The sequence below is a fragment of the Hypoxylon fragiforme genome (genome assembly GCF_022984875.1).
Source record: "Hypoxylon fragiforme strain CBS 206.31 chromosome Unknown GGS25scaffold_9, whole genome shotgun sequence".
NCBI classification, from domain to species: domain Eukaryota; kingdom Fungi; phylum Ascomycota; class Sordariomycetes; order Xylariales; family Hypoxylaceae; genus Hypoxylon; species Hypoxylon fragiforme.
The window spans coordinates 882,665-904,266 of record NW_026054764.1 but is presented as its reverse complement, the minus strand read 5'-3'; the positions used below and the strand labels follow the sequence as shown (position 1 = coordinate 904,266).

The 21,602-nt window shown below is 47.9% G+C and overlaps 6 protein-coding genes across 6 annotated transcripts; 3 read left to right on the top strand and 3 right to left on the bottom strand.

The window, feature by feature from the left end:
* Positions 1-449: 449 nt before the first annotated feature.
* On the bottom strand, positions 450-3,141 carry GGS25DRAFT_506540 (uncharacterized protein). Its single transcript, XM_049262320.1, has 3 exons — positions 2,701-3,141; positions 2,578-2,609; positions 450-2,323 (listed from the first exon to the last, which is right to left on the bottom strand). The coding sequence occupies exons 1-3, from the start codon at positions 2,736-2,738 to the stop codon at positions 777-779; spliced, it is 1,617 nt and encodes a 538-aa protein (XP_049112913.1). The 5' UTR covers positions 2,739-3,141; the 3' UTR covers positions 450-776.
* A 485-nt stretch (positions 3,142-3,626) lies between these two features.
* GGS25DRAFT_525289 (uncharacterized protein) lies at positions 3,627-6,767 on the top strand (the record flags this gene model as incomplete). The annotated part of the gene is made up of 3 exons (XM_049264753.1): positions 3,627-4,814; positions 4,892-5,821; positions 5,970-6,767. 3 exons carry the CDS (start codon positions 3,627-3,629, stop codon positions 6,765-6,767), a joined length of 2,916 nt encoding a protein of 971 aa, XP_049112912.1.
* A 1,159-nt stretch (positions 6,768-7,926) lies between these two features.
* GGS25DRAFT_525288 (uncharacterized protein) lies at positions 7,927-8,438 on the bottom strand (the record flags this gene model as incomplete). Its single annotated transcript, XM_049264752.1, has 2 exons — positions 7,927-8,373; positions 8,427-8,438. 2 exons carry the CDS (start codon positions 8,436-8,438, stop codon positions 7,927-7,929), a joined length of 459 nt encoding a protein of 152 aa, XP_049112911.1.
* A 1,068-nt stretch (positions 8,439-9,506) lies between these two features.
* GGS25DRAFT_506534 (histone acetyltransferases subunit 3-domain-containing protein) lies at positions 9,507-12,319 on the top strand. Its single transcript, XM_049262319.1, has 2 exons — positions 9,507-10,138; positions 10,458-12,319. The coding sequence occupies exons 1-2, from the start codon at positions 9,664-9,666 to the stop codon at positions 11,936-11,938; spliced, it is 1,956 nt and encodes a 651-aa protein (XP_049112910.1). The 5' UTR covers positions 9,507-9,663; the 3' UTR covers positions 11,939-12,319.
* A 176-nt stretch (positions 12,320-12,495) lies between these two features.
* On the top strand, positions 12,496-16,400 carry GGS25DRAFT_506531 (urease). Its single transcript, XM_049262318.1, has 5 exons — positions 12,496-12,952; positions 13,008-13,094; positions 13,205-14,391; positions 14,498-15,389; positions 15,496-16,400. The coding sequence occupies exons 1-5, from the start codon at positions 12,932-12,934 to the stop codon at positions 15,811-15,813; spliced, it is 2,505 nt and encodes an 834-aa protein (XP_049112909.1). The 5' UTR covers positions 12,496-12,931; the 3' UTR covers positions 15,814-16,400.
* A 961-nt stretch (positions 16,401-17,361) lies between these two features.
* GGS25DRAFT_444626 (uncharacterized protein) lies at positions 17,362-19,239 on the bottom strand. The gene is made up of 4 exons (XM_049258768.1): positions 19,145-19,239; positions 18,875-19,080; positions 18,134-18,505; positions 17,362-18,072 (listed from the first exon to the last, which is right to left on the bottom strand). The coding sequence occupies exons 2-4, from the start codon at positions 19,064-19,066 to the stop codon at positions 17,659-17,661; spliced, it is 978 nt and encodes a 325-aa protein (XP_049112908.1). The 5' UTR covers positions 19,067-19,080; positions 19,145-19,239; the 3' UTR covers positions 17,362-17,658.
* Between the last annotated feature and the right edge of the window lie 2,363 nt (positions 19,240-21,602).

Sequence of the window (21,602 nt, the reverse complement as noted above, 5' to 3'; positions counted from 1 at the left end):
GCCTAACCTAGGTACCTAGGTGGATAGGTAGGCTTTCCTTGAGCTCGGGTGGACGGGTGGTCGAGGTTTTAGGTACTCATATGGGAGCTGGAGTTAAGGGGCTACAGGGGACTTTTAGAAATTGAGATTTTGATGGAGGGACAGTAGTTGGAGTTTGGGGAGTACCTACAGGCGCATATAGAAAATTGAAAACTTGACTTATTTAGTAACAACTGTGACATGTGAATGCTTACAATCTTGGGCCCGCTTGCTCTAAGGATGCGTAAAAATTGCCTACCTACCTACCTACCTACTAGGTAGGTAAGTACCTAGGTGATGCCTTGTACCGTCTCTAGCTACGTTAGAAGAACTCATCATTAGTATTTCTGGTCTGAAGAGCCTACTTACTGAGAATAGTCACTACGAAAAGAAATACTTCTAAAGTTTATCAACTATCTACCAAGTAAGTTGTCAAATACGAATATTTCTAAGCCCATCCTACTTCTTATCGTTAGACATACTATAAACATAACAACCAGCTATTTAGATCAATTTACCCTCTAAAAAATATACCTGCCTAACCGGTAGTTAGATTCCAGGTCTCCTGGATTAAAGACAGGGGTCCAGTGTCCCAAAGCTGATTATGGACATAAAAAGCCTCCCCCTTTTTGAAGCCCAATCATACTATCCACACATTCAACTAGGTTAACTCCTATTCATATTTTAGTCATCGAAATTACTCATATTCCCATTTCCACCCCCTATTCCCTCAACATCCAAAAGATCATATAGGTAACTCACTCTCGAGCGGGAAGCTCACCAATACCCAAGCCTCGACAAACACACTTCACGATCCGCTCCAAGAAACCTTCGATGTACCCGCCATCATGATACCGCGTATCAAACACACCCGAGAGCTCAATCCGCCCATCCCAAGTGCCCAGGAACACCGCGACGCCCGCCCCGATCGGCTCGCTCGCGGCCCAGACCCTCGTGAGCTGGAATGGGCCGTGGTGGGCGTCCACTATCGACGACACGTTGCCGATCGAGGAGAGCGCGACCGGGCAACAGGAGGGTTCCGAAACGAGATGGGGGTCCGTGCCGGACGGCGGCGTGAAGGCCTGGAAGGTTAGCGGGGAGTGGACGACCTGGTCGGAGGAGGAGGAGGAGGTCGGGCGGGCGGTGTGGTAGAAGCCCCGCACGCTAGTTGCGATCTGCGGTAGCTGGTTTGCCTCGCCCTGGTCTACGTTATCCGTGCCAGACACAATCAAGTCGATGCTGAGCGCTTGCGCGGATATGGTGTGGTACGCGGCAGCGGCGTGCGCGGGGCCGGGGTAGGGGTCGCGGCAGTACGGCCGCAGGTTCATCATGCTGTGGTTGGCGTAGCGGACGGGGTAGGGCTCCTCCTGGCGCGGCTGTAACTCAGCAAGAGCGATGGCTAGCGCGGACATGAAAACGTGGGTCACGTTGACGCCGGGGGCGATGGCCTTGCTGTTCTGGAGGATCTGCGCAGTCACCTCCCTGGGTATTAGAAGCGGGAGGCGCTGCCTCGTGCCATGTGTTAGAGTGGCAGTTTTAGAGCTTGGGGGGAGACTAAGAAAACTAGGATGGTTGTATGCGGTCCTGTTTTGAGCCTGGATATCCTCGAAACGGCTGATATCGGACTCGGAGAAGGTCTCTGGAATGGCGGCGGCAACCCGTAGACAAGGGGAAAGGTTCAAGTGCTCATTGCCCCATTCTGGCAAGGTATACTTGGATCCTTGTGTGTAAGAAAGAGCAGCTTCGGTGAAAAGTTGGTCAAGTAGCTGTAAAACGCCAATGCCGTCAGTTATATCATGCGGACATCGTAGGAAGACGCTACAGTCAGACGTGTCTCCTTGCCTGGACCTGACAAGAAAAACGGTGGATATCTCGAAGGTTGGTGAGTTCATGTTGAACCATTGTGTTAGGTCAACATCAACATTGACGACATGGAAGGTCTCGTTCAACCAACGTTTCTCGTCGTTCTTGTCCTGGAAGGTTGAATACACCCTCTTTGGTTGGCCGCTATCCTCGACATGTTGAACTAGGGAACGTAAACTTGGGTGATTGTAGTTGAGATTCATCCAGGCCTTGTGAAAGGCGTCTTCAACGTGCTGTTCTATTTGGCTATCATTTTCATTGCTTTTGGACGTCTCAGCGTTGATGATGAAGGATGCACAAGCAGTAACGGGGTAACAATTGTTATCTTTCCTGGAACAGGATCGATAGAACAACTCGCATTCGTCAATGTCCCTGCTCCAGAAACCATCCAGTGACTTCTCCCACTGAAAGCGGGATTTGGCCATGATGAGATGGGCAAACTCTAAGGGGAGAATGTAAAGTGTGAGTATTGGTGCTGATGACTCTGCTACCCCTGATTACGACCTCCAGGTAATATGATATAACCAAAAAGTATGTTGACTTATCACGAAGAAGGGATTAGACATTAGAGATTTAGAAACCATAGAGTGACAGGCTAGGACGCGACTCGATATATGATACGCGACTTCAAAATAAATAGGGGTGAATTACGCCCGCGTAGTCACGTGAAATATTTACGGACTGTTTGGTACGTACTCGATTCCTCTGTAAGATAACTGTGTCTGTACCTACCAGGTAGTAAGCAAGCAAGTCGTTCTTTTGTGTATTAAGGGGGAATCACTCCACCATAAAGATACTTCCATATACGCCTATACATACCTATGTAATATATCTCTCTTCTTGAGTGAAAACAACATCTTAATCACTTCCTTAATCACTCCAACTTCGGAATAATAGAGTTATAGTCAACGATATTACTTTTCGGCCATGCTTCTGATTTGTACTTATCTGATCAACGCCGTGAGATAAGAATCTGGCGAAGATGCCCACAGCTGTAGTAGTTCCTGTAAAATCTATCGCGGAGAAAGGAAACTCATCTCGTTTATAAGGGAGAGTGAGTGCCTGATAAGGTAGAGCAAATCTGCATAGATGTGATCCGATCCCTATATATGAGCATTTACACAGTAGCTTTTACTTACAAGTGCCAGACATCTTGACATAATGCCTCATTAAGGACTAGCTATGAGCACAGAATGTAAAGCAACTTGGTAAATAGGGAAAAAAGAGTTGTCACTAAGATGTACAGTTTACAGTTTACAGCTTACAGTTTGCCATGTATCCAGGAATATAGTACATATGTAATACACTGGATATGTGTATATATGCATTATATAGGTAGACTACGCATGCATATCTCCACTTGCACGGCCGCAACCTTATTTTTAACCCCTGTCAATTTGCAAGCCACAGCATGGTAGTTACAGTCTCCACAGCAAAAAAAAAAGAATTCGATGATATGAAAAATTCAACTTTTTATACACTTCACCCTCATATTCAATTTCATTATTTCACTAATTTATTTATTCGGATTCGTCCAACGTGGTATACTCCGGAGGTAGTATTACCTACTAGCCATCCATATCACCCCTCTTGAAAAATCATTTTTAACTCTTTCAATGGCTTCAAAAACGTACTCACACTCGTAACCATCAGTTATTAGGAGGTAGCGTCTACTTGGCTGGGTCGATAAGAGTTGGTCCCCTTTGCAACGCCAGTCCCGATATTACAGCAATTCCTTATCCAAAATGTTACCCCGAATGTGGTCCTCAAATTTGAGGATTGCCAATAGATCACGGGCAATTTATCACCAAAGGCTGCTCACCAGACATATATGGAGCTTTGTAACTTCATCCTCAAAGGTCGATGAAGCCAAGAAGGATTCTACGTCTCCTGATGAGACTATAGACGCCAAACCATCCAGGTTTTCCCATCTGAAATCTTTTATGGAAGAACCAAGTCACTATGCCCCAGAAAACCCTGAACGGTATCGCCAACAGGTGGCTCAAAATTTCAAAAATACCCCTATGTTCACTGGAGCCGTCGATAAATTTATGCAGTCAACCTTCGGGGAAGAGGCGGTGGACCTAATTCCCCAGTACGGGCTGATCGGTGCACGCCAGGATTCTGGCGAGGCTCTAAGTGACGATGACCTCGTTATAGGCAATGTCAACATGCCTTGGTCCGCCTTTATTTGCGGTTCCCAAGGAGCAGGGAAAAGTCATACGCTTTGCTGTCTATTGGAGAATGCTCTCGCCACTGGCAACACTGCCGGCGCTCTTCCCCACCCCTTATCTGGAATGGTAATGCACTACGACAATTACTCCAGCCGTACCTCGACCCAGGTATGCGAAGCGGCTTACCTATGCTCGTCGGGCATCCCTGTTAACATCCTTGTTTCACCATCCAACATCTGGGCCATGAAGGAAAAGTACAGCAACCTACCAGGCTTACCACCTGGTAGCCCACGGCCAAAGGTCATGCCTCTGTATCTTGATGAACACCAACTGGATGTATCGAGAATCTTAAAGCTCATGGCCGTCGACCCAACAGCCGACAAGCCCCCACTGTATATGGAAATTATAATGAACATCATCCGTGAGATCGCAATGGAGGGGGGGGAATTCACATACTCTCATTTCCGCAAGCGTATTGATAAAACATCTTGGCTACAGGGACAAGAGATGCCTCTGAATCTTCGCCTTCAGCTCCTGGATAGCTTCATCGCGCCCTCACCGTTGACAAAGTCTCCTCGCCCGGCAAAGTCTACAGAAAACATATGGTCGTTTGAGCCAGGCTCGCTGACTATAGTCGATCTGAGTGACCCATTCGTTAGCTCTGATGAGGCCTGCACGTTGTTTTCAATTTGTCTTTCAATATTCCTCGAGAATCGGAGTAAATGCGGACATATAGTGGCAATGGACGAAGCTCACAAGGTAAGTAGACCCTATTAGTTGGAATGAACATCATGAAGACGTGAGAGGTAAAGTATAGAAAAACTAATCGTGGCTAGTTTCTTACGCAAACCGGAGAAGCACGTACCCTTACAAATGAGCTTGTTTCGATCATTCGCCAACAGAGACACACCGGCACTCGCGTATTAGTGGCTACCCAGGAACCTACACTATCGCCCAAGCTCATTGATTTGGCTAACGCAACCTTTGTTCACCGTTTCCTCTCCCCGAATTGGTATGAAGTACTCAAGGGCCACCTGGCTGGAGCCAACACACAGGACCCTGGTAAGAGAAATTCGCTCTTCCGTAAGATCGTTAGTCTTCGTACAGGACACGCGCTAGTCTTTTGCCCGACAGCGCAAATGGACGTCGTATCTGTCGATGGCACCAAGCAAGTGAGCCCACTCAACGATGGCTATATCAATATCCAAATCCGCAAGCGCTTCTCTGCAGACGGTGGTAAGAGTATCATGGCTTCAGATCCGTCCATGAATACTACGACAGATAATAATATCGATACTGTCCCTATGTTCATCCCGGGCGGCGCCAAAAGCAGTGGGAAAATAACGACACGTAGGGCGGAACGTAAGGCAGACCGCAAGGGCAAGGCGGAGCCCGAGACGGAACAACAAAATGAATATAAACTACAAGAATGGGAGAGAGAATGGCAAAGAGAATTGGAGGAACAGGTAGAACGGGAAGAAGCTGACGAAGAGGAAAGAATAACGAATGCTATACTTGAGAAGAAAACAAAAGGGGAAAGAGTAAAAGGCATCAAAGACGAGTTCCAAGAATACGTCAGGCAAGCAATAATCAACGCTCGCTCGTCGTTCAAGCTACACAACTGGAAATCCCTGTCGGGGCGGCCAAGAAAGGAAAAGATCAGATTCTACAAAGACTTGGATGCTTCGCTTTATGTGCAGGAAGGCACAGTATCAAGTAACAAGCAACTAAAAACGGTGGTGACCGACCAAGTTGATAAGCATTTGGTAAGTCCCCTCACGTTAGATGGATATATATACAGTATCCATCTTCCTAACCTATCCTTACACCGACCCGGGAAAAAAAAAACCTCCCTCTAGCTTTAACGTGTAGAGAGAAGTATATTTTGCTAACGTGGACTTTCTCCTTTAACAGAAGATGTGGCGCCAGAAACGACATGAGGTGAGAGAGCTAAAGATCCATGGAACAAGAGATGTATCAAAGGAAGACGAAGAGTTTACAAACCTCCTCGAGGATATGGAATACAGCAAGCCCGTGGACAACATGCTCGTGGAGACTGAGACTGAGAGCGTGGATGAGAGTATGACCAAGGAGGAGCGTGAGAAGCAGCAGGCGGAAGTGATTGAAATGCTGAATAACGCGGAAAGTGGGGAAGAGCTGGAGGCGTTGTTGAAGAAATACGAAGACGTTATGAGGGACTACAATTGGGAGCCGACGGAGGGTGAGGAGAGCGGCGAAAAAGAAGGCGAAGTGGCGAAGACTGCCGAGGGCGGAGATGAGGCAAGTAGTAGCCAGAAGGAGGGAGAGGTAAAGGAAGGAAAGGAGGAAAGCACGACGGAGGTGGCGGCAGACCAGGAGAGTGAAGTTACGGCGGAGGAGGTGGCGGCAGATCAAACCGCGAATGAGAACGAGGAAAAGGAACAAGCCGCGACGGAGCAAGAGAGTGAGAGCACGACCGAGGTGGAAGAACAAGAGAGTGACAACACGGTCGAGGTGACAGCAGAGCAAGAGAGTGAAGTTACGACGGAGGTAGCGGCAGAGCAAGATGGGAATGAGAAGAAGGCTGAGAGTGAGAATGAGGAAAGGGAAGAAGGGGTGGCGGAGCAAAAGGGCGAGGAAGAGCCGAAAGCAGAAGCAGACGAGACCACGACCTCGGAACCGGAAGTAGAAGAACACGACAAGGAAGAGAAAAAGAAGGCGGAGCAGGCATAGGAACTATACGATACGCATGGTTTCATGATGATGCAGACAGACTTGTACAAAAATGGGCGGAAGGCTTGGAGAGCAGAGCAGAGCACCAAGGATATATGACGAGCCGTTTTATCTAACATTGTGTTATATATAGATCTCCCCTCAAGTGTTGTTTTATTACCTAGGTCGGCGTTTGTCTGTCGGTTCGTTGGTTGGAAAATGTTCAATTAGATACCTACCTACCTTGTTCTAGCCTACTCTTCTCCGCCTATCATAGAGCATAGAGGAAGGGATGAGATGCTTTTGTAACCGGTAGGGGCATATATTGGCGGTAGGACTTGGGGAGCATATCCATGGCAGGTTGGACGATTCAACGTGTCTGATGCTGGGACCCTACATGGCTAAAGTAGGTAGACTTATATACTTCGTATATTTAAGCAAAAAGTATTGGTAGAAATGCGGTTGGCTTGTATATATGAGGCAAGGAAACCAGAAGAAATGGGTTTGTGGGAGCTCACAGCCCACCCCTCTTATTAAGTTCATATCTTTGAATAGTGTGAACTTATGTGTATGATATCTCTAGGGCTGCACTCAACGTACTCTTATAAACTGACACATCTCCATTAGGATCCCAATGAACCATTCGAGTAAGAATTTGAGACGAAAGTCGCCCAAATAGTGTGTTAGAACCGTGTTTCAAGTCTCCGTAAGGGTTTGATTCCAACAATGGTGTTGCTGATATTGCAAGCACCTCGACGAGATCGAATTTATAAAGCCTAATAGAAAGGACAGCCAGATCTATGCCTCCTGCTGCCGAGGCCCAACTCCATGACGGTATACCGGAATTGAATTTTTGCAAAGGTCCCGATTTTGGGTAACATTCCCAAGCCAGGCCACGGATTATATCGTTGGTCCATAGTCCAGCAATGTAATCATGTCCGCCTATGTATGGTTTCACGGCTCTAGCAACTGAAGAAATGGCGAGAAGCCTATCTTCAGGGTTCGTGAATTCGGTATATGAGTACGTCTTTGTAAAGTGAAACCACTCAACGGGACAAAGATGACGAAGGCATCGCGTGCGAGTAACGCTTAGCAGAGTTTCCTTAGATCGACGTGAAGGGAAGTCGTCGTGACTTTGAAGGACGCCGTGAAGGTTGTGAGCTTTGAGAGTGCCACACTCCTAAAATATGCCCTGCTCGGTAAAGTGGATAATTCTAGTCGAGAGAGCTCTCTCTTGTACCACCCAACCCCGAGCGTTGAGGGGAGAGCAGTGTATACAATCGTATAATCGAGGAACGCTAAAGGGAATATAATATTGCTTTAGGGGCACTATCCCGAAGATGACCACAGGTTCTCCAGGAAAGATACTTCGCCCAGTCTTCTTCAGAAACCCCTCGTCGGCGTAGAGTGATGTGGTAGCAGCTATGGGACAGACAGCATTCTGGTAAATGATTCCCATGCGGGATCCCTCATCTAGCCACTCTGTTCTGTCTTCCAAAGTTGGCTGTAAAATACAAAGAGCGTCTATCCAGAGATACCGAATCCCAAGCTCTCGTGTGACTTTGACTGCATCTTGAAATGTCTCTGGTATGGAGTCGAGGGTGAACTCAAGTGTGGTATCGAAAGGCTTGGCGAGAACACAAGAATGGGAAGTCTCTCCCCAACGATAGCTCAACGTACAGTACCTGACATCTTCATTATTACATATTTCGGTTCTAAGCATGTCTTGGGAATTGATAACCTTTATGATGCCACCATGAATCAAGTCAATCAAGTAGGGGCAAGTTGATGGTACCATGGAAGGCATCGCAATTTAATGCCCAGTGAGACTTGTAGCCATAGAGCGTGATTTTGCCGCTGAATCGATGAAGCTTTTCGAAAGACAAGAAAATAGCGAGATATTGCCTGCATATGCTGCATAGGGCACAACTGGCCTCCGCACTTCGATTAAGATTATCAATGGACTGCCAGTTCCGGAGGCAATTGCCATCAAGGGAAGTCAATACATGAGTAGGGCACAGAGAGCAGCGAGAATATAATCGTCGGGCCATTTGAATAGTTTGATGCTTGAGTGGATAACCTTGGGTTAGGCAATATATTTCTGGAGGTATGCTCTGAGGCAATCTCGGGGTGCTAGGCACTGAGGCTGTGCAGTCGATACTGATGTATGAATGTAAAGCTTCGCAACAATGGATGGTGGCGTGTATATAGAAAAGAGAAAAGCCATATTGAGTAGGTGTGCTCCGTATTCGTTATGGCACATTACCTAGGTACCTACCTAATAGTACCTAGTACCCTAGGTATACTAGGTACTATGTGATTGAGCTCTTGTTGCATTGTTTCAAATGAGAATGTCAATATTAAGTGAAAGATGGGAAGATGGGAAGATGGAAAGATGGAAGTTGAGGTGAAAGATGCACTATGTAAGAGGAGAACCTCAGGTGGATATACTTCGTACTTGGTATAAGAATATCTATCCATGAATGTACCTATCCATGATAAGCTAAGCCCGTCCTTGAAGGTTAATGTTCAACTTCAACGTCATGCATCCTGTCCAAATAGTTAAAACTTAACCCCACATCTGCACACATCACTAGGTACTAGGTACCTAGTAACTACCTACATATGTACCTAGGTACCCAAGGTTACCAGCAGTACTAGGTACATATACTGCAGGGATGCGAAGCCAAGAAGCCAATGTACGTATTATTAGTTATTAGGCCGGTACCTCGATTATTACCTTACTTTCTCCGACGACAACATTCAACGTTGATTTACCTAATTTACTATCATTCATCATAAACCGCAACATTTCGTCAACTTCCTTTACGCATCCCAACGGCTTTTTATTTCTTCATTGATTTGCTATTCTACAATTGAATATCAAACGCATCAAACTTACTGAAATATCACAAGCATGCCTCCAGTGCCTAGCCAGAAGGGCACTGGCAAGAAGAATGCCGGTGTGATGGGGAAGCGCAGTCGCAACACGACGCCCATGTCTAATATTCCATCATCTACCGCTAGTATTCCACCTGTCGATGTTATCGAGACCGAGTTCCTCGACCTTCGATTAGATTCAGTTCGCAATATATCATTTGACGACTTGATTGACCTCAGTGCTTCCAACGTTGTAATTCCTGATTCTAAAAGCCTCGATGGCCTCATCATACGACTCGGAAAGTTGAATGAGATAATAGAACGACGAGGTACTTGGTGTGACAAGGGAATGCGTCTTGTAGCTGCTCAGAGAAAGAGCCATTACGACGAAGCGCCCCCGCCTAGTAGAAAAGACGACATCCGCAAAGAGGGGGACGAAGATTCAGAGAAGAGAACGAACAAGAAGAAGCGAAAGGCGAACGACAATCTTGCTCCTGCGGATGCGCTTACTGGTAAGCAAATACCAGTACTTCTATTATACCTCTCCCTATTTTTTTACTTTGGTCTAAATTACGCCGCACTCATAATTCGTTCCGTGGAGTTTGACGTCGGTCTACTGTTGCGCAGAGAACCTTCGCACAGTGGTGGATTAGGATTTGAATTCCTTATTTATCCTAATAAACGCGTCTATGGCGCCCTAGTGGTTTTTTCTATTTATTTATTTTATCAAACCCACAATCTTAGTTTGAAAGATGACTGTTGCTATTCTATTTCTTCTCTCATCTATCTAATAGCTCTGATGGCGGATTTGGACTAATCTTTTCCATTCAGAACGCTCCTCCCCTCTACGCGACCCTAGCAAGTCCCGAAAACCGTCCCGAGAACACGATTCAGTCAGCTCTTCGCTTTCCCCAGTCGCAGTCGCAACCCCTAGCGTAATGGAAGTAGACGAAAAATCGAAAGGCGACAATAAAGTCGTCGAGGAGGAGTCCGAGGATGAAGGCGCCCCTCCCCGCCGAGAAGCACCTCAACACCAGACTTTCGGTGAAGACCCGTCCACTTTCCCAGACCCCACTGTCTACGAAATCCGCCCAGTCAAGCCGACGATGACTGAGGAGGAACTACAGGAGTTGTATTCCGTTGCCGTCTTTCCCAAGTCAGATCTCGCCGACATGATTGCTGGTGATCCGCCGGATAAGGATTTCAGTAGTGCGAAACCTTCGAACCAGATCAGCTTTAGCACTTTCTCTACCTACATTGAGCCATACTTCCGTCAATTCGCCGAGGAAGATCTCGCCTTTTTGCGTGAACGTGGCGACCGAGTCACGCCCTTTGTCATGCCCAAACGAGGCAAGAAACATTACACAGAGATTTGGGCAGAGGAAGATGGAGCTATGGCTATTGACTCAACTCTACCGGGAAGAGACAAGCTCGCACCTAACCAGGCACGAGGCAATATTGATAATATGGAGGACGACGTCGCAGAAACGGATAAGTTGTCAGTCGGGCCTGTCCTATCGCGACTACTGGAAGCTATGCGCCCTGAGGCACGAGCCCAGCTCAGCGAAGATAAGCCGATGACGAATGGAATCAACGGAGATGCGGAGATTAAGGAGGAGGCGAATGGCGATTCTGGCCCCGGCGCGACAGGTGAAGAAAGCAAGAGTATTCCGCCAGCCGCCTTCATGACGGAATCATCGACCGAGGCGTGGAAGAAAGCTACACATCCCAAATTGGACTACTTACAAGTGGACGAACGTATCAAGCAAGAACTACGCCACATTGGCTTCCTCCCTCAGGATAGTTTCGACGGCGATTACGATGGACACTTTGATGACGAAGTTGCCGCCCGTTTGCGCCTCTTGCAAGACCGACTGCGCGAGCAGATGCTCATCAACGGAGCGCGCAAGGCCCGACTTACGGACCTGGTCAAGGAAAGAATGGCCCATCAAGAATACCAGACCATTCTGGAAGACCTCGATACCCAAGTCCAGGGAGCGTATCTCAAGCGGACGCGTACGATGGGCAAGAGCAAGAAGGCGAAGCGACCGGGCGGCGCGGGTGGAGGAAGCCACGCAGCGGGAAGCGCGGCGGCAGGAATGGCCCGACCGGGCATCGGCGATGTGACGAAGACGTTGATGGAACGTCGACGAAGGTGGATCGAAAGCATAGGAACAGTATTCGACGACCCTAACCTCGGCAAGGTACCCCGTTCCACAAACCCCGGCAGCACGATCTTCAAGCCTGAGATGATGTCGGATCTCATGAAGAAAGAACGTCTAGTGTGGGACGAGGAAGTAGAAGAGGAATAAGAGCTCCTAAAGCAACGAATGCATCACGAGAAAGGGTTGGCTGGTTCATGTTTCGCGATACCAAAATGGGGCGTTAGGCTTGAGGGTTTTATGGGTTGTTTTGAGACGAATGTGATGCTGTGCCATGCCCTCCAGAACTTACCTTGACCAGTATAGTTAGGAGCTTATTGGTCTGGATGGAGTTGGCGGATCGTGTAGGTATGCATGGGAATTGATTCAAAACGATTGTGATCGAATTACTATGGACTGTTGGTGTGAGCTACTGCTGCAAATCGGCTGTGTCACACATCAAGTCCTCGTCTACTTGCATACTATGGTAGGTAGCTAGGATGGTACGTAAATATTGAACGATTCAATTCCAACATTGAAAGATTGAAGGCATTACTTCTCTACATAATGTACTTTATTGTGACATTGCAGGATACATATGCCGCACATAACGTCTAGTAGTACCACTACCTACTAGGTAGTACATGTAGGTATTGATATGAATGCTTCGGTCCCCCTCTTCTCAGCTACATACTAAAGATACCTAGGTACCTGTAAGCAGTTGATAGGCCGTGTATCATTGGGCTACATCACATGTAGGCAGCTTCCCCGATCGCCCTTTTATCTCCAACTGCACAGGGGTCTTAGTCCAAGTTGCGGGGTATACATGTATTTAGAGATTTAATCCAATACCCAATGCAGTGGATGGGAAGCCCCGAGCTACACACATACATACAGTCGGATAGGCCCCACGTAGATAAGGTGCCGTGGGTTTCCAGGTTAGGGCTGGGAAAGAAATGGATTGGATTATGTAGGTGTATTACATACAAGCGGGAAGGAGGAAGGGAAGGTGGAATGATCTCACTGGATATTAGCATAGTATGTAACATGAACATTGAACCTGGAAGTATTTACTTTCTATAAACTGAAGCTCAAATAGAAGAATGTCACTTTAGAAAAAAACCTATGAGAGCCACGTTATAAATAGGCCCTACTACAATAATAATGCATCTAATCCCTAAAGAGGTACATGTTAGTCTATGTTTCTTGACATAAAGATGCTAATAAAATATTATTCTAGCTCGATAAGCTCGTCATCTCGCAACTGGGCCTCTTAGCCCAGAGGAGATTGGCTAGAGGTGTCAAGCTTAACCACACCGAGGCCACTGTAGGTTTCTCTTTGAATTCAATGGAATATGATTTTCTATTTGGGGATGGATATATGAAGATGATATTCTGGCTCACCATCAGCTGGGCGAAAGCTAAACTCTGTCGCAGGCTCTCATCGCAAATAACCTCCAGGAACTCATCCGCGATGGCCAGCACAGCGTCGCCGATCTCATGGCCATCGGCTCCACCATGTTAGGCCGTAGACATGTCTTACCATCCGTTGTCAGTACCCTTCATGAGATCCAGGTCGAGGGCACCTTCCCCTGTGGCACCTACCTTGTCACTGTACATGATCCCATCGCCACCGACGACGGTGACCTAGCCAAGGCCCTGTACGGCAGCTTCCTTCCGATACCCAGTCAGGATGACTTCCCGCTCGCCGACGCCAGCGCCTACGCTCCCACCGCACAGCCCGGCGCCGTCGTTGCGGTTAAGGGGCGGATCACGCTAAACGCGGACCGCCAGCGCATCCGGCTCCAGGTGACGAGCAAGGGCGACCGCCCGATCCAGGTGGGCAGCCACTACCACTTTATCGAGACGAACGCCCGCCTCGAGTTCGACCGTACCGCTGCGTACGGCTTTCGCCTCGACATCCCCGCCGGCACCTCCGTGCGCTTCGAGCCCGGCGACACCAAGACCGTCTCCCTCGTTGCCATTGGCGGTAACCGTGTTATCCGCGGCGGCAATTCCCTCGCCTCCGGCCCCGTTGACCTCTCCCGCGTCGACGCTATCGTGAGCGCGTTGCGCGAGGCAGGGTTTGCGCATGCGCCGCAGCCTGCGGGCGACATGGCGTTCATCGATGCATGCTCTATTGACCGCGCTGCTTATCGCACAATGTTTGGCCCAACGACGGGGGATTTGGTGCGTCTCGGTGCGACGGACCTGTGGGTTAAGGTGGAAAAGGACTTGGCGACGTACGGCGACGAGTGCAAATTCGGAGGCGGCAAGACGCTGCGCGAGGGAATGGGACAGATGACGGGATGTCCGGACGCCGATTGTCTGGACATGGTTGTGACGAATGCGTTGATCGTGGATCACACCGGGATCTACAAGGCGGATATCGGGGTCAAGGACGGCATAATTACGGCGATTGGGAAAGCGGGTAACCCGGATGTTATGCATGGTGTCACGGAGGGTATGATTGTGGGGAGCTGTACGGACGTCATTGCGGGAGAGGGGAAGATCGTCACGGCCGGTGGCTTGGATACGCATATCCATCTTATTTGCCCCCAGCAGGCTTATGAGTCTATTGCTTCAGGCATTACGACGATGTTGGGTGGTGGAACTGGGCCCAGGTAAAGAATTCTCTCTCCCCCCCCTTTTTTTTCTTTGATGAGTGTCGTCGCTCATATTCCAACCCGCTTGTTACGTTATTTACTAATGTACCTAAACCTTTATCAGCGCTGGCACCAATGCTACCACTTGCACCCCTGGAGCCAACTATATGCGGCAAATGCTGCAAGCGTGCGACACGCTACCCGTCAACATAGGCATCACAGGAAAAGGTAATGACAGCGACCCTCGAGCACTCAGGGAACAGGTTCAAGCAGGCGCCTGTGGTTTAAAGCTTCACGAAGACTGGGGCACAACTCCCGCGGCCATAGACTCTTGTCTAAGCGTGTGCGATGAACTAGATGTGCAATGCCTAATTCACACGGATACTCTTAACGAGTCAGGGTATGTAGAAACAACAATCGCCGCCTTCAAGGGCCGCACCATCCACACATACCATACAGAAGGTGCCGGAGGTGGACACGCTCCAGATATCATTAGAGTGGTCGAGAACGAGAATGTGCTGCCGTCTTCAACGAACCCTACAAGGCCCTACACAAAAAACACCCTCGACGAACATCTAGACATGCTCATGGTGTGCCACCATCTATCCCGAAACATCCCAGAGGACGTCGCGTTCGCCGAGTCACGGATCCGCGCCGAGACCATCGCCGCTGAAGACGTGTTGCACGACCTCGGAGCCATATCGATGATGAGTTCAGACTCGCAGGCCATGGGCCGCTGTGGCGAGGTCATCCTACGCACCTGGAACACAGCGCACAAGAACAAGGTCCAGCGAGGTTTCCTGTCGGAGGATGAGGGCACGGGCGCCGATAATTACAGAGTCAAGCGCTACGTCAGCAAGTACACGATCAACCCGGCCCTGGCACAGGGCATGGGCCACATTGTGGGGAGCATCGAGGTCGGTAAGCTGGCGGATCTCGTACTTTGGGACCCGGCGTGGTTCGGCGCGAAGCCCGCGCTGGTTGTGAAGAGCGGGTTGATTGCGTATGCGCAGATGGTGAGTTTCCTTGTACTTTCTGCTCTCCCCTTCCTCCCCACGAAAGCAACAGATAACGGACACCACCACCGCCAAATCTTAGCCCAACCTATACTAACTCTCCCAGGGCGACCCCAACGCCTCCATCCCCACCGTACAGCCCGTCCTCGCGCGCCCCATGTTCGCGCCCCTCGTCCCCCAGTCCAGCCTCCTCTTCGTCTCGCAGGCTAGTCTCCCACACGTGACGGCTACCTACGGCCTCCGCAAGCGCATCGAGGCCGTGCGTAATTGTCGTGGTGTTAGTAAAAAGGACATGCGCTTCAACGATGCGATGCCCAAGATGCGCGTTGACCCCGAGAGGTACACGGTCGAGGCTGATGGCGTGCTGTGCACGGCGGCGCCGGCGGAGGTGCTGCCGCTTACGCAGGCCTGGTTTGTTTATTAGGGGGGTGTTAGGGGGGAGATTGAGAGAAAATGGGAGTGGAAGTGGTAGGCTATATAGCTTGGGGGGTACGGTATATGGGATTTGAGATGGATGTTGGAGTGTTACCTGGTTGTTACCTACATATGTATGCACCTACGTAGGCATGGATCAAATGTCGCTCAGAAGGCAAATTACCTGACCTAGGGGGAAAATATGAAAGGAAACCTTGGAGGTGCCAATCTAGCAGTGTAGGCAGGTATAGCCCCTATAACTTAGGGTTCAAAGTCTCGGATATGTTCGTCTGAATACTTATGAGGGATAGGCGCTACCTAGGTTAGCTAGGTACCTACCTATGTGAAAGATGAAGTACAAGTACCATTGTTTTAACACCACTAGGTAGGTACTTCGCTAAGTAGGTGCACATAAGTAGCTTTACATACCTTCCATAGCGCATTGTGCTCAGGAGGAGGTGTTTGGTAGGTATTGTACATGCAGGCAGTATCTGGTTTGGGTGTGCTATGAGCATACTGTAACAGCCCTGGAACTTACTAGTTATGTACAATACAATACAATACAATACAATACAATACAATACAATACAATACATAGCTCTGATTTTCTTGCATCTCCCAGGTGTCAGGTCAGTCAGGGCGCCGAGTAAATACCGAGCTGTGGCTGGAGAGCTGAAGAACGGTGTAAGTTGATTGGCTGGCCACATTGGAGGATAACTACGCGGTGGGCAAATGCCATAAAAAGGTGTCTTCTGGCTATTAGTTATACGAGGTTAGGTAGGTAGGTAGGTTAGGTACCTACCTACCTTTTACTTACAGTGAGCTCTTTAGGTTCGGGGTCCGTATTCGTATGTGCTATACTTACATACCTCCAGGGCTAGCAACTACATTGCATTGCATTGTAGGTTAGGCATAGTTATTAGGGGATCTTAATAATAATAAAGTCTGCAGGTTAGAAGGAAACAATCATCAGTTGCGTATCATTACTTTCACTCATACTAACGTATCATTCATTACACGCACCAAAAAAAAACTCCAAGAGAAAACGAAACATGCAGCAAGAACAACAGCACTGGAAAGCCATCAAGTGGAGAAAATAAACGGAAAACGAATTGCGTTGCCCTTCAAGCCAGACCAAAACCAAAGCCGCCATAAATACACATGATTGACGTACATACACATAGCCTCGAACCAGACACCATGAGAGGACCCGGTACAAACACAGTACTTGACAAGTACTTTTTGTTTGTTCTTCGTACATAAATAAAGTAAGGCACCTCGACTTTGTATGTTCTTGAGAGTGTAAGAGGTATGTACTTCTTCTTTCTTCATCTTCCTCTTCCCTCCATCAGCTCAGTTCAGTTCAGTCAAGTTCCCTTTGGAAATAAGAACTCCTTTCCGCCCTATCCGGCAATAACACCTATTGTGTATCGCCAACAGACCCTTCCCGGTAATCCCGGTAAATCCCCTATGGCCGCGGGGCAACTGTAGGATTTCTCATCATTCATAATACAAACGTCGGAAAAAAAGAGGATATATTTTGCCCTCTTTCATAGTGAAGGTGAGGGTCCTTCCCTCCCTTCCAACAGTCGTCGTAGTTAGAAGAGCAGTAGTAGCAGCAATAGCCTCTCATCATCCCCATGCTGGCATTGTCATTAAAAGCCGGCTCAAAACGAGTCGGTCCTTATCCACCTCGAAACATGCCCGCCTTCCACTACCTGTTCCCTCTGTGGCTATAGCTTCACCATGCATATTCTGCGTGGTAAAGATTCGTCTCGAGTCGTTAAGCCGCAATACAAGTGCAATCTCATACACGAAGACGAGGAGCCGCCGTCTATGAATAGAGTGAACCAACCTAGGTAGCCTTCTTCTTGCGGCTGGACTTCTTGGGCTCCTCTGGTGTGTCAGCCACTTTAGAGGCTCTCTTGCGCTTCTTGTCGGGGCTGGCTGGCGCCGCGTTCTTAACCGCGCTCACGTCAGGCTCCTCGACTTCGGCAACAGTGCTCTTGCGCTTGCGAGTGTTCTTGGTCTTGGGCGTTTCCTCAATCGCTGGTGCTACAGCCATTTGAAGTTGTTCGGCAATGGCATCTTGATCATTAGGGGCGTAAGCATCCTCGCCTGACAGGACGGGCTGAGGGATACCATTCGCATCAGCGTACGAAAGGGCATCGGGATCAGTCATATTTCGGGCATCGGGGTTGCCGGCCTTGTATGAGTGGACTCGTGCATTGTAAAGGCGGAGGTTGAACTGATAAGCATTATTCCAGGCCTAGTATTGTTAGTAAGAGGGAACAGTGGGTTGTTCTTCAGGTATTCCAAGGTTCACTCACATTTTTCTCAGCCGGCGTCATCGAGGCCCATCGGCGCTGACCTTCTTCCTGGACGGCACCTTTCGGCGCATCTTGCCCAAGGTCATTGGCAATGATGGGGCGGGCGGTCTGCATGTAGAGGAAGTATGGTGTCAGGGGACGCTTGGGAGCATTGGGATCGTGAGTACGCTTCTTGCGTTCCTTCTTCTCCTCAACGTGCTCGCCAAATCCTGCCAGTTGAGCCATGCCATCGAGATTCGCGATAAGATTCTGCATATGGCCACCACCATTGTCAAACGGAGCAGGCTCTCCAATCAAGAGGTTGGTCTGACGAAGAAAGTCATCTGAGAAACTCTTCATGAGTCCTGTGATAGTGTTGAACCGAGCATGGACCTGGTATATTTGTCAGTATGAGATATCTAGTCATAAATACTACTAAAAAGTATGTTAAAAGCAAGAGGTATAAGTAAAATAATATGTGTGCTAGTTTACATAGACAATATGCTGCAGATCAAGTATCTCATCAAGGGCTGGAATACAAGTCTAGAATGTTTGCTGAATATAACGATCTATATCCATTTCCATGTTCCCATCTCTTTCACTATCTATAACTGCCTGTCTGCCTGCACATCACATAATAACAAACAACCCACGTAGGCAAGTGTGTATATCTTATGTGTGCAAGGCGATAGGAGTGGGTATGAGACAGAGAAACAGGATGGGTAGAATAAAAAGGTATATTAATAATGTTGAGTTACTTACACTGTCGCGAACTCGAATAAATTCCTCAATTCCAATTGTTCGTTGAGGTTGGACTGCAGGACCTGCAGCAAGAGGCTGAGGCTGAACGGGAATCTGGCCAGGCATAGGCTGCATGGCCATAGGCATCATGGCTGGCGCGGGTGCAACAGCTGCAGGCTGCTTGGAGGGGTCTGTCTTTTTAGGGCGAGGCATTATGATTTGATTGCCTTAGTGGTTATCGTTGTTGGTATCAATTGTTATTAGCTATTGGGGGCACTGAGTACTAGGTACTGTACTGCTGGTCGGCCTTATAATTGCTGGTACCGGTGAATGGTGCTTGTTGTTACCGGTTAACAAATGCCTTTGGCCTTGTATCTCCTTTTTTTCCAGTGCTTCGTGTAAGAATTGATTGGATTAATCGGATTGGCTGTCTTGCCTAACTACTAATAGGTAATAGGCAGTAAAGTAAGGTGGACAATTTTGATTCTTAAAAAGAATGCAGCCTATTTGGTGCGGATTGGTGGTGGGTGATAGTGTGAGTGACCACTGGAGGACAGTGAAGGAAAGGGCAGAAAGAACAAATTTTTGGGGGAAAGAAAGTTTAGGGCAGGGCACTGAGTTGGGAGGGGCGGGGCACCCTCTAAATACGGCGAGGCTCAGGCTTGCTGATTTCCCAAATCACTGATCACTGAAGGAGGGGAGGGGTGTTCCGGGGGGGTCCCAAAATCCACAGATCAATTGATGTCCACCTGGGCAGTCTGCAACCTTTGGTGGACTAGCTGCTGTTTTCCTGCAGCAGCGACGCCTTTTGGTACCTACTAGGTACTTGTAACAGTACTTGTGACAGTACTTCTGACAGTACTACTAGGTACATAGGTACTAGGTACTCGACCTTCTCGAAAATACAACCATTTAATTGATTCAATTCTACCAATGCAATTCAATTAAAATAATTCAGTATGACTAGAAAACTCATATCAATTATTCCATGTAACTTGCACTACAACCACTTAAATTTTAAGTGTTTTATGTAGATTCTCCCTATCAAGTTTACAACGCATCTAGTAGTGTGAACCGAGGAAGACAGGTCCCATTTACATAATTTTTGGGAGGGGAGAATCGAAATCAGCCCAGGCCCCCCAGGCACCAAGCCCCGTTACCCGTAGAAGGAAGCGCGCGAAAAAAAAGGAAAAAAAAAAAAAGATAATAATAATCATAATAATCAGAATCAGCAAGTACAGATGGAACCATACCAAACTAACCTAGAGAATTTTTGCGATTCTGTTAACTACTTCTACTTTACATCAATTTGTTATTCTTTTCAAGTCACTTCTTAACAACTCCTCGCCATACAATGCGAATTTATAGCATATAAACCTTACCGCATATTCCCTTTTCATGATGCAAAGATAAAGTAGATATTTCTCATAAGCTCGGCGCTTTTTAATGGTGTTGACGGCTCGTGCTCATGTTCTAAAGCCGTTTAGAAGTTTTGGACTTTTTTAGAGAATGACTTCTAAAAAAAAATCATCACTGGATTAGGTACGTAGGTACACTGAGGGAGACTGGAAGTACTGGGCACCTGCTGGTGATTTGGTGTTGTCAGTGACTGCCAACTTCTCAATTAGATGGTTGCACCCGCCTAGTGTAAAGCCGCCAATCCATTGGCTCGGTGAAAATGGTGCACCTGAAGCCCACCAAATCACATCAGCGCGTCCTTAGACGCCTAAAGCAGCGGCAATTGCCGGTCTCTCTCTTTTTATCACCTACAGATTTTTCAGGGTCAAACCAACTCCCCCGACACCTTCCCCCCAACCATCAATTCAGTTGTCGCTCCAGGTATGCACACTCCTACACACTCCTACACTTTAGCACCCTTTCCCTTCTACCTTCCTCCGTCCTTTCTAAGCTGTCAGTCTATCCACACCAAGCTTTTGATCTTTTACACCTCGCATGTGCACACTTCAAACTTATTGTAGCCCACCCGGACCCTTTTAGAACGATCAAAATTAAAAGAACACCTAGACTTTAGAGGACTCCAGTGCTTATAATCATTGAATCCATTACGTTCCATTTCATCATCTACCACCACCTGCCATCCCATCTCATTCTACATCCTCTCTACCTACTTACCTTACCCCGCAACCCCTTCGTTTTGTAGCGCATCTAACAACTCGCCGAAGTCACCGGCAAAGCAATCTCATCACTGAATTTTACACATCGTCACTAAATAATAGCACACTTACTCGTTCTGCACCTGGGTAACTCGGACAATAAGCTGTTACTGTTTAAATTGTGCCTATGGTCCCTTAGAAGCCCATTTAGAGACTAAACCAATGCCTACCTGCCTGCCTTTGGTGTCTACCTAGGTAGAGATCAGTAAGGTAATTATCTCAACTCACGCGCCTGTTGCCATAACCCCGAACCATCCATCCAACAGCCCTAGAGTGTCTGCTTCTGTCAAAGCCCTGCCCCCAGCAATCGTTATATTCATACTTGCGCCATATCGTAGGAGTTCCCTTACGTCAAGTCTCCTGATGCCATACATACTAAGCTGTAACCCCTCCATTTCCTATAAAGCTTAGGAGTATTTGAGGTCAGTTGGTAACTACAAAGTATTGCTGCCATGACGTTAGATTCATCTAAACACATACAAATTCAACTCACATACTTAACTTTAAGCTACATATCTTGTTTCTTTGCCTCCATGAGCCGCTCGTACCTGTAAATCATCTATGTAAAGACTTGA

What these genes read in the sequence shown, in the direction of transcription:
- GGS25DRAFT_506534 (XM_049262319.1), top strand. Translation starts at nt 9,664, where the DNA reads ATGCCTCCAGTGCCTAGCCAGAAGGGCACTGGCAAGAAGAATGCCGGT. An exon ending in TCCTGCGGATGCGCTTACTG is followed by an intron (nt 10,139 to 10,457) that starts GTAAGCAAATAC and finishes TTTTCCATTCAG; the next exon opens with AACGCTCCTCCCCTCTACGC.
- GGS25DRAFT_506540 (XM_049262320.1), bottom strand. Translation starts at nt 2,738, where the DNA reads ATGTTGTTTTCACTCAAGAAGAGAGATATATTACATAG. An exon ending in AAGAGAGATATATTACATAG is followed by an intron (nt 2,610 to 2,700) that starts GTATGTATAGGC and finishes ACTACCTGGTAG; the next exon opens with GTACAGACACAGTTATCTTA. An exon ending in TTATCTTACAGAGGAATCGA is followed by an intron (nt 2,324 to 2,577) that starts GTACGTACCAAA and finishes TTCTCCCCTTAG; the next exon opens with AGTTTGCCCATCTCATCATG.
- GGS25DRAFT_444626 (XM_049258768.1), bottom strand. Translation starts at nt 19,066, where the DNA reads ATGCCTCGCCCTAAAAAGACAGACCCCTCCAAGCAGCCTGCAGCTGTT. An exon ending in TTATTCGAGTTCGCGACAGT is followed by an intron (nt 18,506 to 18,874) that starts GTAAGTAACTCA and finishes CAAATATACCAG; the next exon opens with GTCCATGCTCGGTTCAACAC. An exon ending in TGACGCCGGCTGAGAAAAAT is followed by an intron (nt 18,073 to 18,133) that starts GTGAGTGAACCT and finishes TAACAATACTAG; the next exon opens with GCCTGGAATAATGCTTATCA.
- GGS25DRAFT_506531 (XM_049262318.1), top strand. Translation starts at nt 12,932, where the DNA reads ATGCATCTAATCCCTAAAGAG. An exon ending in TTAACCACACCGAGGCCACT is followed by an intron (nt 13,095 to 13,204) that starts GTAGGTTTCTCT and finishes ACTCTGTCGCAG; the next exon opens with GCTCTCATCGCAAATAACCT. An exon ending in GGTGGTGGAACTGGGCCCAG is followed by an intron (nt 14,392 to 14,497) that starts GTAAAGAATTCT and finishes AACCTTTATCAG; the next exon opens with CGCTGGCACCAATGCTACCA.